Below are 17,836 nucleotides of genomic sequence, written 5' to 3'. Positions count from 1 at the left end.
TGAGAGAATTCCAAGTTTTTATAAAAATTTATTCATCAATTAAGTCTTTATGCCTTTAAAAATTGTACCTCTGCCGAAAAATTCATGTGTCTACCAATGCCAAGATGCTATGGGTATTTGAATTGCAAGTCAATGCCCGTTTCACTAATCTAGACCATGGCCTCATTGTATTTGTAGTATCACAATTATGAAATGATTAAGAAAAACAAAATTAAAACAAAATGGACCGGGCCAAGTCGACAGTGAGCTACTGATCCAATAGGCCCACTGTATTCGGTTGAAACCCAATTTTCCCAATTTCCACACATAACAGGATCGAATTAAAATTCCAATTCCATATCAGCCTTGTTATTTGAAACCCCTGATTCTTGTGTCCAAGTTCAAATGTTTGTAAGTTGAGGCGTTCGAATCAGAGATCGATAGCAATGTCGACCGTGGAGTCTCCGAGCGCTGTTAGAAAAGGTGAGCCTTTCAGACTTATTATGAAAAACCCATTATTTCTCAATGTTCAGTTGAGGGTTTTTAAATTTTCTAAGCTGTTTGATCGGTTTTAGAGTTTGGGTTTTTGGAGTTTTGTTTGATGGTGTGTTTTGGGGTTTTCAATTTGGTCCAGTGGTTGTTCATCTGAGAGCTACTGGTGATGCCCCTATACTGAAGCAAGCCAAATTCAAGGTCTGCCCTTTTTCGTTACAGTAGTGTTTTTGAATGTTAAAAACTGTTTTCGACTCGATCATGGTTTATGATGAAGGTTGTGTGTCTCAAGAACAATGTTTGGAATTCTCTAGGTTGGTTTTGGGTCTTGTATTTGGTTTGATGATTTATATGACTTTCTACATTTTGGTTCATCAAACAAGATTATACTTTTGGTGTCTGCTCTTAATGGCCTTTTGCTCTTCAATTGCTATATTACAAATCCTTAGTTCGTTCTTTGAACTTGAAGTGAGGCATATGTTAGAATTTCCAACCAACTCGTAGGTCACCATCCATACTTAATAGCCATGGGGCATTTGACTGTGAGATAAAAGAAAAAAAGTTATAGCCTCATTGGGTGGTTACAATGACTAGAAAGGAATAATTTTTGCTAATTGTAGTGAAGGAAATTTCATAGTATAATGAAAAGAATATTGAACGATGCTTTATGATTGGAGTTGAAGCTTTTTCTTCTGTCTTGAATCATTTCTACAATGAATTTTAAGAAATAATAGATATCATGATGGAGCATCTTGATTCAGTAAGCTGCTTTTATTTTCCCAGAAATTATTTTGTGCCACTTGAAACTTTCTCTCTCTACGATTAGTTTTTCTATGGGAATATTAAAGTTAATTCTCCTCGAAGGACAGATTCTTGGAACTGACAAGTTTGCGAAAGTGATTGAGTTTCTAAGAAGGCAACTTCACCGGGATACCTTGGTAAATCATCTCGTCATTTATGTCTTAGATGGTTTACAATCGATAAGTTTTGGTGAACTAATCTCATCTTCCTTGTTTTTGTAGTTTGTGTATGTCAACAGTGCTTTCTCACCAAACCCAGATGAATTGGTGATTGATCTCTATAATGTAAGTTCGTATAACTAAGAAATATTAATATGACTTGCATCATCTGTGAAGGGGAAAGATTCTGCCAGTTCTTATTACCTTTTGCTTTTTTCCATATCCAAAGTGTGGTTGAGATTCTAGTGACCTCTGCAGATATTTATCTTGAAACAGTTTTGGATAAATCTGGGAGTCTATTCACTTATATTTATCAACATTGCAGAATTTTGGTTTTGATGGTAAACTGGTGGTCAATTATGCTTGCTCTATGGCATGGGGCTGACACTCATGTTTCGGCTTACAGTACCTTATTGATAGTGTAAGTAACCGATTACAATTTATGCATGCGTTCTGAATTAGAATTTGCTATTTTTATTTAATGAGTATTTATATTATTACGCTATCGAATACGGAGGGATATACAGTACCATTTTAGCCCAAACAATTCACATTATCACAAGTCTCACTTCTTTTCATCCCCCAAAAGAAAATGATATTTTTGTTCTTTGATCACTGACTTCTACAAGCACTGCATGTTCAGGTGAACACGAAATTATTCCTTCCGCACAAGCAAAGGGAGCATGAGTTGCTGTCCATTGAAAAGAAATCCGGACCAGGGAGAGATGAAGATATTTCAGTACTTTTTTTCTTCTCATTGTACATATGCTATGATTACTCTTGGTTGGGATGTAACTGTCTACTTTTGTTACTTTTTCCATAAATCTAGATGTAAAGGCAAAATATTGATATATACTGGTTCAAACAATTTACCTATATTCCCTATTTGAATGACAGTGATTATGTCGCCCTAATGCTTTCCCATCTGTCCAAAAGTCCAAAAGAAGAAGAAAATTCCGATGATAGAAGGGATTGACAAATCCAGCCTGATATCGAGACATGTCAGGTTTGGGATATAGCACGGGCTTCATCTTCATGGCAGTGGCAAATAACTCAGTGGAGAGTGGGATGTTCTAAGAAATTGACTGGAAGTTTTGTAGTTTTCCTTTGGTTAGGGATATAGGCGAGAATTATTCAGAGCCTAAATGTGACACCATTGTCTCTAGCTAAGTGGGATAGTGGGCATTAAGAACCGCTGCTTCTCTGTCAGGTGTTGGACTTTAATATCCAATAATGACAATCAATCCTATCAGCTGTGAACAAAAAAAATCTATGTGCGCAGGAATTGTCGACTAGTTTTTACTCTAGTAGTATTGGATGAGGTTGAAGAGGTCTTCAGTTCAAATTCATCGTTCCCTCATTGATAAAAAGAAAGCTTCCATTTGTTAGACTGCTTGTGTACTCAATTTCAACAGATTTCCCAGAACTGCATCAGAAAAATGAAGGAAGCTCTGCCGTCAGAAATTTCAAGTTTTCTAATGTGCTTGGAACTAAGTTATTACTTTGCACATCCATTCTTAGAAAGACTTAATATGTGACAGACAGGATGCAGTTTTATAGTAGAATATGAGAAGAATCTTGAATAATGCTTAGGCTCTGTTTGGTATCATACTTAAAAAAGTAAATTAAAAAACTATGATTCTTTTTTAAAACATGAGTTTTCAAATAGTGATTTTAATATCTAAAAACCTGTTTGGTATTGAACTCCAAATTATTTTTAAAATCTTAAAAAATTGAAATTAAAATCAAAAAATTATAAACCCTAGATTCCCAAATTGAAATTAACAAAAAGAAAAGGAGAGAGAGAGAGAGAGCATGTGGAGAGAGGGAGGAGAGAGAACAAAAAATTATTAACCCTTACTGTTTTTGTTTTTAATAATGGGGTGTTTTTTAATTTTTCTTGGGTTTGAGTTTTTAAAAATAGGCCTACTAAACGGGTTTTTGTGGTTTTGGACTTAAAATCTGTTTTTGAGTTTATAAATTTACATCCAAGTAGGATACCAAACACGCCCTTAGTGATGGAAGATGAAGTTTTTCCTTCTCCTGTTTTGATTTTCGTTTTTTCTCTACAATAATGGTTTTAATAAATAATACTTTTTCTTCCATAAATTATTTTGTGCCACTTGAAGCTTTCTTTCTGTTATGGTACATTTTGAAGGACAGATTGGTGAAGTGTAAAGTTAATTTCATAATTTGTGAGTGGGAAAAGGTTCATGCTACTTGGTTCTTGTGTCCCTTGATTTTGTTCCCATGTGAAGGAAGCATGGTTGATAGTGTGGTACCTGAGTACATTCATGAATGCATTCTCTTTATAGCATCATCTATATCTAGTATGTCCTTGCAATGGGAGAAATATACAGTACTTTTATTAGTTCAACCAAGTCACTTTCTCCCCATATCCCTCACTTTTCAACGCCCCCCCCAACCTCCCCAAAAAAGAAAACAGTTCTTCCGCACATGCAAAGGCAACATCAGTTGCTGGTAGAACGAAAATTCTGACCCGGAAAAAGGGCATATGGTAGATAAGAAGTCATTTCGATCAAGGGGGGCGAGGGGAGTCGAACTTGGTGGAATTTCTTTTAACATGAGAAAAAAAAAATATCACTAGACCAAAAACTAGTTGGACATACAAAATCTACTTATATATCGACCTAGGTATTTGTACATGTGTGGAGAAATGAACGTGATATTGAGTACTTGTATAGCAGGCTTCATGGCAATGTAAACTGAAAAGAATTCTGAGAAATTAACTGGAAGCTTTGTATTTAGCTTTGGGATAGGGTTCAATGATTCAAAGTTTCAATTTGAACTATTGTCAATGATTAAGTGGTAAATAATTTTCTTTTCTTCTGGTTATAATAGACGGGAATCAAACTTTTAATTTTACGTAATCCTAAGTCATTTTTCACCAGATCACTACTCGGGGTAATCAAGGGCTTGCAAATTAAGAAAGGTTAGCTTCTGTGTTAGGTGTGGGACTTTAAATGTTTAGGTATGTACATTAAAATCTTAACGCCCCATTTGTTAGAATATGCTTGTATTAAATTCCAATACATATAATAAGTATACTGTCAGCTCAGCTGGATAGAGTTTTTGAGTTGTCTTAAGGTACTTGCAAAGAGATTATCACTTTGTATATAGAAAGAATTAATCTGATCAACGTGTGACAGAATAGACAAGTCGAATTTATAGGAACTGAAATTAATATGAACTAAATTCTGCCTAACCCGAGGTTTGGACCTATTCTCATGCAACATGAACAATTATTTAGGCAGGCCTAGGGAGGACGAGGACCACATCTCTTTACTTTTCAGCTTTTCAGGGGGTCCTCAAAGCTGCAGTTGATGCATGAATTGATATTTTGATTGTATGGTGTCCAGGCTTCAGATTGAGGAGAAAAATATGACACATGTTTTACCTCTCTCTCTCTCTCTCTTTAGTCTCGAATGTCGATGCAATGGATCCCACAATACATCAACAGCTCATAATAACGTACTCATGCATGAGTGACTGATGCTATCATAACCCGTATTTGTAAATTAGACTCTTAGTTGACCAAAGAAGACTAGAGGCTTAAAAGTTTCCAAAATATACGTACTCGTATGAATCACAAATAGTTCTGTCGGTGACTTGTTTCAACTCAAACGAGATAAGAGTAAAACACAATTTGTTCTCATGCCAAAATCATCGAAATTCTGTGCTGTATAAAAAGAAGAATTTGGGGAAGATCTGGCAAAGGCAAATGGTAAACTTATGAAAAGCTCTGAGCCCCATGTAGCCCTTTGTCTCATCATAACACATCTATGCTCCAACTATTGTCCACAATAATACGGACAACTTTCTTTCTCTTTTATTATTACTCTTGGCTATCTTTACTTCAAATCCTCCACTACAAAAGAATCTCTATAACCAACTGGGAACTAAATGACAAATATTCCTGCAGTGTTAAATGCTTCTGTTCATCATCTTTCAAAGACCTTAAAAGTTGCTATCCATGAGCATTGTTATTATTATTATTATTATTATTTGTTCGTATTATATTTAGCCTGCATGTTCATTGTTTTTAGGGAGTTTCACTAAAATACCCAAAATGGGGGCTGAAATTATAAAAATACCCAATACCCAAAACACTTTATAAACATACCCAAAACTCATCATTACACACACTCAAAACACATTTATAAATATACCCAAAACCCATTTTGGGTATGTTTCTATGTTTAAATAGTGTTTGGGTATTTTTATAAATACATGTCTAGGATTGGGTATTTTTATAAATATCTATTGTTGGTAATCAGTTGATTTGTAGTGGTGGTGGTAGCCTAGATGACGATCAATATTGTAAGTTTGATATACATCGTTGTCCACTCTTTGATAGCTTAATCTTTTGGGGTTAGTGGTTATTTAATATAGTATCAGAGTCTTTTTTTACAAGTGGAGGTCCTCAAAGGCATGCACGTGAGGCAACAACGTTGATATACACTGTTAGCTCATTCTCTAAGCTTTTAAGACTAGTGATTGTCTAACAAATATGTTGGCCAAAAAATAGCGATCGGATCACACTCGATCACATATATACACCGGCTAATTGTACTTTTTAAATTTGCAATATCTCTAGAGTTTCTTTTATACTGGAGCATTTTCTAAATGTGATTTATCATAATACAAACAAATTAACTTTTGAGGTCGCGCTTTAAGAATTCAAATTAAAATGTGATTATGACATACATAACATGATTATCATAATTTGAATCAGTCTATTTTTTTAGGTACTCTCTCGAAGATCCTCTTTCTAAAAAATCAACAAAATGAAAAATTATTTGAACGTCAACATCACAATCGTTCTAATATTTTATTGAAATAATTGTGTTCGTCTATATATATATGTATATATACGTGTAGGTATGTATGTATAGAAGAGAAGGCAGAACTCGATTCGCAAATATGATTAGGAGCGTCGAAAAGCCTTAGTGATTTACAGTTTCAGCGCACCGACATAAACTCTACCAGATTCCTCAACTAATATTTTAACCCAGTAAGAAAGAAAATAAAAAAAGTTGTCCAGATGGTGAAATATAACATACAACTCTCTGATTATCATGAACTGCACAATCCACGAAGAGTAACCAAACGAAGCAGACAAAAAAATGGGATCAGTTAATAAGCCATCTGCCATCATCGAAGTCCAGGAATTTACTCACCCACTCCAAATTCAAAGGCCCCTCGTTGGAGAAATCAAAGAAGTCATCGACATCAATATTGTTCATGTTTTTGTTCGTCTCTTTGGATGCAAAGCTAGCACCTTCTTCTGATGACGAGTCTTCTTTCATTTCTATGTGGACCTTCTGGTGATGTTCTGCTAGGCTTAGTTTCTGCTCTGTGGAGACCATTTGTCTTGTTGGGTTGGCTCCACTTTGCTTCTCCTTCTGGATTATTCTCTTGCTCAAATGAGAGTTCCAGTAGTTTTTTATTTCATTATCTGTTCGACCCGGCAATCTTCCAGCAATCAAAGACCACCTAAGAAGTTAAAACACACAGAGAAAAGGGATCAGTTTTTATAAATAATCATGCAAACCAACTTGATCCTAATTTGATTTTTGTACCTGTTTCCTAGAAGTTTGTGTAGCCTAAGGATCAAGTCCTCTTCTTGGTCGGATATATTTCCTCTCTTGATGTTGGGTCTTAAATAGTTCAACCATCTTAGCCTGCAACTCTTGCCGCACCGATTGAGGCCTGCATCAATTGAATTAAGACACTTTCAGCTCTTTGATCATGCTTAGATGTAATGTGATGAATGATTTTTGTTTCATCTTATTAATTTGTAGTCTGTAAAAATTATGATATATACCTGCTTTGGAGGCAATTGTCTTCCATCTTTTTGCACCATGTACTTCAATAACCTCTGCTAGTTTGTGATCTTCCTCTGCTGTCCATGCTCCCTTGTTGACTTCCTTTTTTGAGCTTTTCATGGCTTCCCCTGCCTTCACTTTTCTTTTAATGGACTCTTCTGTCATAGGAGCCATTGGGTCGCTTTGTGTAAGTGTGTTTGAGAGTGAGACAGAGAGAGACAGAGAGAGATTTTGTGAGGCTTTTTGGGAAACTAAGTTATGCAGAGAGGCAGCTCTGTCATCTAACCTTCTTGATGGGAGAGAAGAAACAAAACCCCAACTACTACACATAAATATACAAGGGCTCTGGCGCAGGTGCAAGAAAGGAGACTTGAATTTTGATCATAGTGTTGATGATTGAGCATAGAGAGTGCTGTAAAGGTTGTCAATGCTTACATTTTACTACAAAGGGGCTGCTAAAGAAAAAAGTGTTGGATATTAGAATTTAATTTACTTAGTGCGCAAAAAGGTGGCCAAAGCATTGTGGTGAAAAGGGTAACATAAATGATGCATATCAGATCAGACGGCTGTGGTAAAGTTGATCAGATCCCCATGTTGGAAGAGATTGTCATGTTAGTGGATATATGTGATTATTTTGTTAAGCTGCACAGTTTCTTTTTGCATGTGCAAAGATATAGTAAATAAAAAGGCATGCAGTCTTTTTAGTAAAAATAGTTTTTGTGTCAAAAGGGAAGAAAGAATAGTAGGGTTTAGGTAGACAAGGATAGATCAATACAATATTAAGGTTAATAAGTAGCAGTTTTGTCTTGAAAAGAATATGCTATGCTCTTCAGTAAATTCTGAGCCTTAGAATAAAATAAAAACAGAAAAAAATCTTATAGAATTTAAGGTTGTTATCTTATATTTTCAGTACAATCAAAGTGATAGTCTAAACTAAAGGTGAGAGCGATTTCTCTCACACACACAACTAAGATGTCAGGGGGATTCAAACCTGAAACCCTTAATCTGCAAGTCAAGATCTTTTTTCATTGTACTAGACTATGTTGGCAAGCTTGTTATCTTTTATTATCTCTAAAGTATAGTGAGTGCATGTAGTTCTAATATGATTGGTTGAAGTGCTTATATTTTCTGAGTGAGGCCTCGAACACTGGTCTGTTTTGTCACTGCACGTGACCCTCACGTGATTAATAGTAATTTATCTGCTTAATTATAATTAGTAGTTAATACCTTTCTGTAATAGTTTGCATCCAATGCAAAAGTGAACAGCTTTGACCACAATAATGATGACTTTTTGGGATTGACCAATTGTCTAAATGTTGGTCTTTTTGCATAATAGACAGGGGTCCTTAGTTAGAAAATGAATGTCTGGATCGGTTGAACTTGCTTTTAGGTGTGTAAAAGCCAATATAATAACTTTGTTTTGCTCAAATATAAACATGTGTTCGTTTCCTAATGAAATCAGCAATACAAGAAGAATTATTAACAAAAGGGGAATTAGGTTTGGGGGATTTCTTAATTTAAGGATTAGGTGGTGCATACAGCAGCAGCTGCGGACCAAGGACAATCAATGCAGACAGACAGACAGACAAATATTTGTTGATATTCATCTATATGATACCTTGATTTGCATCTGATCTCTTGGGTTATGTTCTTGCAGTTTGGAATTTCATGGCATGCTGCAATCTTTTGAGTCTTAGAGAATTAAATTCCACACATCTCTATGTATCTACCATAAAAAATGTGCATCTCCATGTTGTGCCAGATGTTGAACCAAAGAGAGGAAATCATTTTCTAATTGAATTGGATTAGTTCGGTGTGACAAAAATTTTAGCCTAATAAGGCCAAACAGTTAAAGCCCCTAATTAAATATAAGAATTTTTCCAAGATTTTGTGCAGAAACCGTTGAGCTTTGAATTCATTGTATTAGCATTCCAATGAAACCTTTTGGTTCATTGCATTATCATCCTCAAACTAAAATGATTGTGTTCATCAAGATGGATTTTTGGTTCTTGGTTTTTTATTATTATTTCCAAACAATAATATTTTTTGTAAGTTAACAGTGTGTTACATTGGAGTTAAGTCAATGAACACATGAGTCAAACAAATAAGGGACATGGAGGGACACCAAATTTGGGAACCGCAGATCCCCTCCCATCTTATTCACCTCGTTCAGGTATTGAAATTAGCAACTAAATACACAACCTCTAGCTAATTAAGATGATTAAATAATGAAGCATTTACTAGTTGAATGATAATCATTTCACTTAAATGGAACTAGTCAAATTCGAAAATGAGATATTTGGTAGATGGTGCTCTGAACAATAAGAAAGTCAATGTCAGCAGAGAAAAAGGAAAATTGAAAGCTAAAAAGGATCCAAATTTTCTAGTGATTTGAAACAAAGGGTGGATGACCTAGAAGGTGGTTGATGGCTTCGATGTTCTTTAAAATATATTTGAATTTCAATAATACATAGATTTGTAGGATTATCATGCTAGAAGAAAAGGAAGCTAACCGTGCCCATTATCATTTGCACTTTACCCATTTGTAGAAAAAGCTGTAGCCGCTTAGATTTCAAATGGCCTACCTATAAGTGGAGAATCTGAAAACTAGGGTTCTTATAATATGTGAATCTCATTATTATACCAAATCTAAATAATCAAGTGTAGGGTTATTTATTTATTTATTTTGGGAAATTCATATAAACAAACTTTAGTGTGACGGGGTGGGGGGCATGTGGGCTTGTGTGAAGCCTGTGATGCCAAACACAGCAAGTTGGGATGAAAAAATTATAAAGAAAAAAAATGGCGTGCATCAGAGTTGGGTACTGTACAGGAGAAGAAGGTAGAGTCACATTGTCAGTGCCAGAAGTTTTATGTAAGACTCAGAGATTAGGAGTTAATTATTCATTAAACTAATGTATTTGGATGTCCTACAATTATTAAGTGTGAGGTACGTCCAAATTTGACCACAACAATGAGTTAGGTATCATATAAGATATACAACAGATCATAGAGATGCATATTATTTCGGTTTTCGTAGAAAAATATATCGATATCAGTAGCCTGATTAGGATGTTTAAGACAACATGTTCAACTTAATTGACTAGGATCTGATTTCTGTAATCTACAAAAGGTTGCAAAGAGAAATAAAACTCTTTAAACTTATGTTTTGGTACTTGAAAATTACAAAACTTTCTCTTCTACTTAGAGCTGGGAAAGATTCACAAAACAACAACAAGTGTATAGCCTTGGCTTGTAGGGCTCTTTGGACATGCTAACTAAATCAAACCCACACTAAGGACTAAACCCAGGGAGATAGGAGGATCAAGCCCAAAGCAATCCTTTGTTCTGGGTCTTGGCAGGCCTTTATCTGCCGTTTCTGCAACTAGAGCTCTGCACTGCTGCATTAGCAACAAAAGTTGGAGAACACACGACTTCTAAAACAGTTGCCCAAACCCAAAGGCTTGAATTAAAGAAGTAAATTGTTAGAATGATAGTAATGGAAGTTATATTAAGTTCCAAACCCAATCTAATTCCCATATCTCCGAATTTCTCATTAACGTGCGTTCATGTTGATCTCGCTATGAGTACATTTTTTCTTTTTTGGGCCCAAAGTTAGGAGGGAGAGAGGAAAAACTCACATATGCGGGTAAAATTGAATGCCTTGCATACGATGGGCTAAGATTGCCAAAAAAATAAAAAATTTCAAACTATTTGTACATAACATTAGCCCTAAAAGACAAACCACCAAAAAATATGTCTCATGAGGAACCCAATAAACAAGTTTAGGCCCAAATGGCCCAGTTAGGATGCCAAGAAAAGTGGGTAGGTACTCGGTAGCCATATATCATTGGAGAGTGTTAGGAATTTAAAAGAAGCAAATTTCTGAGTCAACTAGCAAAATCTTTTGAGACAATTTTACCCCTCTAAAAACAACTCAAATCCAGCATCATTCGTGCACAAATTTAATTGCTCTTAATTAACAAAGTTTAATCAATTGAAGCCTCACTAATTACTACATGGAGTGCATGAATACTGATCCATTTGGTACATTATACATTACACGAATGGGAAGCAAAAGGTTGCAAGCCATGCGGCAATCAATTTCCCTACGTCAAACTTGTTCATTCACTATAACTAGGTAGAAATTCATGAATGAAGAAATGAAAAGCCTAGGAAAGTTAAGAGCTACATAAAATCATCACACCTCTCTATCTCTTCCATAGAGCAAATAGACCCACAAGGACAGAGATTAATTTAAAAAGATGAAGATCTAAGTGTGTGCTGATTTTGATTTGATGTTCAATCCTTTGAAAGTATTTTCGTACTTCCCTTTTTATCAAGTAAGTAGAAACTCGTACATTCCTGTCCGTAGCAGTGTGATATGCATGCATAAGTCTTTTTTTATTTATTTTAATGAATTATTTTTCCATATGTGTCAAAGTGTGATTTGTAAAAATGAGGAGTATCTATTTAATAATATCATTTCTTAATTCATTTTGAATTCATATATCAAAAAATAATAATAATAAATAATAAAATTGAATTTTATGTTTGTCTACAACATTATGTCTATGTCTCATGGCCACCACTGCAGGAATATGACAAAGAGATGAAAGAAGGGAGGGAGGTGGGGCACAGAGCCCGAGAATTTCAATACAAAACAGAAGCAGAGGTAAGGCGACAATATAAAGAGGAGGGGTGAGTTTTTGTAGTTTTTCACAAATCTGGTTTTTAGGTTTGCATGTCCATAGAGCAAAGCAAAAAGACCCACAAGGACAAATGAGCCCCTCCTTTCCTTCCCATCATCATATGACTCACAAGTAAATCTATGAAACAAAAAGACATTTATGTATATGCAATCAACTCTCTTCCCCTGTTCCCCAAAACCACACAACCATTACCACCTTTGAAAACTTCCCAAAAACCCAAAGGTTAGAACTTTAGACAGAGAAATTAAAACACCAAATTCTTAGATTTTTGGGTTGTTTTCTACTTTCAATATGAGTAACTGGTTGGGGTTTTCTCTCACTCCACACTTGAGGATCCATGAAGGCTTTGGTGGGGGAGAAGATCAACAAGACCATGGAGGAGGAGGAGGCTTCACTTCTCAAATGACCATCATGCCCTTGCGCTCTGATGGGTCTCTTTGTGTTCCTGCTGATCCTTTCAGGCGACCCAATGGTTCTGAAGGTATTGCATGTCACTGTTAGGACATGGTTTCTTTGATCTCTTGGTGGGTTTTTTTTTTTTATGTGCAGGTTTTGACTTTTGATAATCACTTTGAGTGTTTTTCTTGGCATGGTGATTTTGGAAGATTGGAGATATGAAAATCACATGGGTGCGACAAGTGTCACAGACCCAAATGATGAAAGGGGTCCAAAGCTTGAAGATTTTTTGGGCAGCTGCTACTCAAGCTCTCCCACTCCAAGTGAAACCAAAGTCTACAATTGCCAAAGTACCCAACAAGACCAAAACCCAGAAACCATCTCTCAGATCAATGTTAATGAGGCCCCAAACTTCAACACCACCACCAACAATAGAGAAGACAACAACAACAACAACCTAATTCAACCGTACAGCCATTATTGTACCCTAAACCCACCAAGCCTCATCCCAAGTAATGGCATGTACAAATCTTGGTTGGGCCAAACGGTGCCGTTTTCTGATGAAAAATCATCACCATGTGGTGATCACCACCAGGCAAATGGCAACAGCTTTCATCAGTCATCTCTCTCACTCACTATGAGCCCAAGCTTACAACAAAATGGTAATAATATGGGCGCAATCTCTCAACTGCAAATAGTGGAAAGCAAGAAAAGGCCTGTTGGGAAATCTGCAGCTAGAGAACCAGTTCCTAGAAAATCTATTGACACTTTTGGTCAGCGAACTTCTCAGTTCCGTGGTGTCACCAGGTAATATAACACTACCAACTATTTTCTTTTCCTTTAAAAAAAAAAAAAACTGAGTTCTCAAAAAGAAAACACTGAAAAATACTTTGTGGGATGAAACTATTGTTATAGGCATAGGTGGACTGGGAGATATGAGGCCCATCTGTGGGATAATAGTTGCAGAAAAGAAGGGCAAACAAGGAAAGGAAGGCAAGGTGAGAGGTGTTTTTTTTTTTTTTTTTTCCAGATTGTTTTTTGGTGATGGAAGAAAGATTGTTTCCTTAGTTTCTTTTTTTGGGTACTTTTGTTTGTTAAGGGAATATACTAACGGTCTGGTATTTTGTTTCATGCAATTTTGCTTCTGGGTTGGTGATCTTTCTTCACATCTTCAACACTAATGCAACTGCAGTTTATCTGGGTAAGTGAATCTAGTAGCTCTGATGCTCTGATACGCATTGCATGCTGTTTCTTTATTGATCTTGTGGACGTACTTTTTCTCTTTGAATTTTGTAATTAATTATATATTTAAAAGTAAGTATATATATATATATATATATGGTGCATTGGAAGGTGTGATATATGATTTAATAACCTTCATATTCCCTTCCTGCAAAACGATCATCAGGTGGTTATGATAAGGAGGAAAAAGCAGCAAGGGCATATGATTTAGCTGCACTCAAGTATTGGGGTTCAACCACCCACATTAATTTTCCTGTGAGTTTTGGTATTTACCTCAAGAAATTCAGAAAAAACTATCTTGTAACAGGGATAACTTAACACTTTTTGCTACCTATCCCCCTTGCATGAAAGTTTTCTCAAAGAAATTAAGTAAAAGCCATGTTTCACTTTTTGTAACAATATTTAAAACCATTATGCACTTCTATATGCTTTTGATATTGTTGTTGCTCAGCTAAGTACTTATGAGAAAGAGCTGGAAGAGATGAAGAACATGACAAGACAAGAATTTGTAGCCAATTTGAGAAGGTATATACCCTTTATCATCAGCACTTTTTTCAACTTGATACCTATTGGACCAGACTTTTCTGTTCCTTTTTTTTTCTCTTTTCTTTATATGCTTTGATTTTTATTTATTTTAAAGTCTGAATGGCATCTTTTGATGTTGTGTAGGAAAAGCAGTGGGTTTTCAAGAGGAGCTTCTGTGTACAGAGGAGTGACAAGGTATGGCAGAAATCCAACTTTAATAATAGAGTTGCCATTATTTTCTGCATTTGCAGCCTTTTTTTCAATTATCATAGGCAATAATAGGCAAACATTATTAGAAAAATGTCCATATGATATCAAAACATATGTAAACTTTAGTACCTTATTCAAGCCCTCCCCATCCAATTTCCTATCCTTTTTCCTCTTATCTGTCAAAACCTTGTTTTCTTTGTCTTGGCAGACACCATCAGCATGGAAGGTGGCAAGCTAGAATTGGCAGGGTGGCTGGAAACAAAGACTTGTACTTGGGAACATTTAGTAAGTGTTTTTTTACCTTCTTGCTACGAAATGACCAATTGATCTGTTCATTTAAGAATAAACTGATAATTAACAACTTCTGATCAATTTTGATAAACTGTTATATCCAATTTCTAAATATGATATAGGCACACAAGAAGAAGCAGCTGAGGCTTATGACATTGCTGCAATCAAGTTTAGGGGTACAAGTGCTGTGACCAACTTTGATATGAGTAGGTATGATGTGAAGAGAATTTGCTCAAGCTCCACCCTAATTGCCAGTGAGCTGGCCAAGCGTTCGCCAAAAGACTCTACGCCGGCGGCAATCGAAGACTTCAATTCTTGTGGATCATCTACTTCTGCACAACCCCTATTGGCCATAGCAAGTGGTGAACCGTGTGATGACATGGCTGAAATGGTGTGGAATAATAATAATGCAGAGGATCATTCCCATTCACATAATGAGAATTCAAACACCACCACCAACAATGCAGCATTGGGTGCTTCAAGCAGCAGGAACTCTTCAAGCCCACAAAGCCCCAAGTGCTCATTTGGGCACACTAGTGAGTTTGGCCTTGGTGGAGACTATTCCCATGCGTATTTCTCAATGCAGGGTGCTAAGTATGAAGATGGCAATGGTGGTGGGAATGATCATTCAAGGCTTGGAAATCTTGGTTTGGTTCCACAAGTGCCTATGTTTGCACTGTGGAATGACTGATTAGTGGAAAAGATCGACTGTTTTAATTTTTAAGCATAATTAAGGAACACAAATTAGTCTAGGGAGAATTGGTTAATTTGTGGTGGAAGAAATGAAGCAAGCTAGGTATACATGGAAATGTGGGTTGAGTTGTTCTAAAAGCCCTAACAGTTAATGTTTTGGTGTTGCATCTTTATTAACCGAGACTGATATTATTATCCAAAAAGAACAAACAGAAATTAATTAGTGGTGAAAGTTAATTTGTTGTCACTGTCAGAATGGAAAAGGCTGCATTTTGCTGTGTAATCAGCTGACCAAATCTAGCAGCTGATTTCAGCCCCATTAATTGTGATGAATGACACTTTGAAAAAGGAAGACAAATTATAAACAATAAATACTGATCAATTACTTATTGTTTTAGTTTAGTTTTGGTACAGTAGTTCACCTACCAATAATATTTTCTGTCACCCGAAGTTAAACTCCTTTAATATATACGATTTAATATGTATTGGACATTGCTTACCTCCTTATCTCACAAAAGGTATTTTTACTTTTAACAAATCAAAGTTTGATGACTATACAAAAATAATTCATTAAAAACACTTGCCGTAAGTTTAACTCCTTTAATATGTATGTTTTAATATATATTTAGACATTGACCAAAATATGATTTATACTTTTCTTGTTTTTTTCGCTTCTAATTTTCTATGTAGTGTGTGGTGGATTGTGGGGAGAAACTCTCATGTAACGGGAATAGTATTTTTTGCTATTTTCGGTCAATAATACAATGATATGTAAGATAACATTTTCATGTATTATTATGTTATTTGTCGAGGATAGTAAAACATTGTTATTCCGTAATTTCCGTTACATGTAAGTTTTTTTTATTGTGTGATGGTACCTCTGAAGATTGAAATGGACAATTCGAAGTACGATTTATATAGCAGTTTGAGTTAATTATGAAAACGATGGAACCTATGAGATGAGAGCATTTTCTCTTTCTTGTTGAGGTCTGAAAATATATGAGAGCAACTTGTCAAAATTAAGTATTAAATTTTCTTGGGAAGATAAAAGAACAGAAAAATGAACATCTTCATTTGTAAGAAAAAGAAACAAGGAAAGGAAAATCGTACACACCAAATTCATCTCCTCACAAAAACAGTGGAAAATCTCAATTAACCAACACTCTTATATTATTCACATTTCAAAATAGAGCACATATATTCAGCACTTTGTATTACTCTAGATTAATTTAATTTACAGAAATGAAAATTCAAATTTAACCGTAAAAAGACGGATTTATGATCGTGACCAACTTATGATTGTGAGATAAACTAACCTAACCCTACATACAATCACTTTTAGTTGTTGCACAAGTAATGCTATTATACAAACACTTTATTTGGTGAACAAGTAACTCACAGACAAGCTGTTTATTTCTAAATTTTCTTCTATTCAAGTTAGAATTTACCATCTCAAACTCATAAGCAATTAGCAACTAGAGAGCGAGAGTATGAAGTCCCAATGAGGCGCGGCTACAGCTGATCACCACAGACTCACTCACTCACAGTGCAGTACTCAGCAAAGCGGTGAGTGCATGGTGGTTTGCTAAAATGCGCAGGTGAAGTAATGTTTTTTAGGGGAGAAAAAGTCAAAGAAGTGGGGACAAGCCCCCTTTGACTCGTGGAGAAAAAAGAATCCAACCCCTTAAATTGCGTGCCCTTATTTGGCCTCTTCTGTGATGACGTGTGCAGTGGAGCAGTGGGCCTCTCTCTCTCTCTGTCTCTGTCTCTGTGTAAAATTTTGTGTTTTTTCTTTGCAGGCATGCAGCCAACCAAGCCATCAGTCTAAATCTAACCCAAGACAAGTCAACAAGTACAAAATAGAAGTGTCTTCGCTTTTAACACCTAAATAAGAAGGTTTGAATTAACATTTTAGATCAAATCAAGTTTTCTTTCTATATCTGATGGGTAAAAGAGTCAGTTGAGATTCTTTGTTATGAAATTGAGTGATTGGGTTACATTTGCTGCTTACACTCACTTCATTGATTAACACTGGATTAGGGTTCACCTTACGTATTAATTAGAGTATTAATTAGAGCCCAAATCTGAGGTATATTTGGTCATTTTAGGGTTCGATTTTGGATCACATTGATTGATTAGGGCTTCGAATTTGGAAGTATTGAATTTGCCTGCTTTCTTCAACTATGGAGTGTGTTAACACCATATGTGTAGACCTCACTTACCCCCTTAAGCAAATCCCACCAATTAAGGGATAACCCTGGCTTGTTATACCTCATATCCCACTAAATAAGGAGTAGCTAGTCATGCTCCCTCTCATGCCTTCTCACCCCAAATTCAGTGGTGGATCCAGGAATTTTCTTTCCGGGGGTCAATCTTTTCCTAGTCCTCGAGCAAACAAAAAATTAAAACAAGACTCAAAACAATCTTTCCGAACATTTTTCATATTAAAAAAGAGAGGAAACAAGGGACTACATTAACTTTATATTTT

General features: G+C 35.7%; 3 protein-coding genes across 3 annotated transcripts; 2 read left to right on the top strand and 1 right to left on the bottom strand.

Moving 5' to 3' along the window:
• Nucleotides 1–302: 302 nt before the first annotated feature.
• On the top strand, nucleotides 303–2,326 carry LOC110744856 (ubiquitin-like protein ATG12). The gene is made up of 6 exons (XM_021944882.2): nucleotides 303–462; nucleotides 614–672; nucleotides 1,341–1,409; nucleotides 1,494–1,556; nucleotides 1,756–1,851; nucleotides 2,074–2,326. The coding sequence occupies exons 1-5, from the start codon at nucleotides 426–428 to the stop codon at nucleotides 1,813–1,815; spliced, it is 288 nt and encodes a 95-aa protein (XP_021800574.1). The 5' UTR covers nucleotides 303–425; the 3' UTR covers nucleotides 1,816–1,851; nucleotides 2,074–2,326.
• Nucleotides 2,327–6,357: 4,031 nt separating this feature from the next.
• On the bottom strand, nucleotides 6,358–7,754 carry LOC110744875 (transcription repressor MYB6-like). The gene is made up of 3 exons (XM_021944908.2): nucleotides 7,279–7,754; nucleotides 7,034–7,163; nucleotides 6,358–6,947 (listed from the first exon to the last, which is right to left on the bottom strand). Exons 1-3 carry the CDS (start codon nucleotides 7,607–7,609, stop codon nucleotides 6,584–6,586), a joined length of 825 nt encoding a protein of 274 aa, XP_021800600.1. The 5' UTR covers nucleotides 7,610–7,754; the 3' UTR covers nucleotides 6,358–6,583.
• A 4,234-nt stretch (nucleotides 7,755–11,988) lies between these two features.
• Nucleotides 11,989–15,585, top strand: LOC110744874 (Integrase-type DNA-binding superfamily protein). The gene is made up of 9 exons (XM_021944907.2): nucleotides 11,989–12,472; nucleotides 12,597–13,194; nucleotides 13,303–13,385; nucleotides 13,580–13,588; nucleotides 13,796–13,884; nucleotides 14,081–14,154; nucleotides 14,299–14,349; nucleotides 14,573–14,649; nucleotides 14,778–15,585. Exons 1-9 carry the CDS (start codon nucleotides 12,283–12,285, stop codon nucleotides 15,344–15,346), a joined length of 1,740 nt encoding a protein of 579 aa, XP_021800599.1. The 5' UTR covers nucleotides 11,989–12,282; the 3' UTR covers nucleotides 15,347–15,585.
• Nucleotides 15,586–17,836: the final 2,251 nt, after the last annotated feature.

The sequence above is a fragment of the Prunus avium genome, chromosome 3 (assembly GCF_965620075.1).
Source record: "Prunus avium chromosome 3, drPruAviu1.hap1.1, whole genome shotgun sequence".
Classification (NCBI taxonomy): Eukaryota; Viridiplantae; Streptophyta; class Magnoliopsida; order Rosales; family Rosaceae; genus Prunus; species Prunus avium.
Note: the sequence above shows the minus strand (reverse complement) of the source record. Positions and strands in the feature narration are given on the sequence as shown.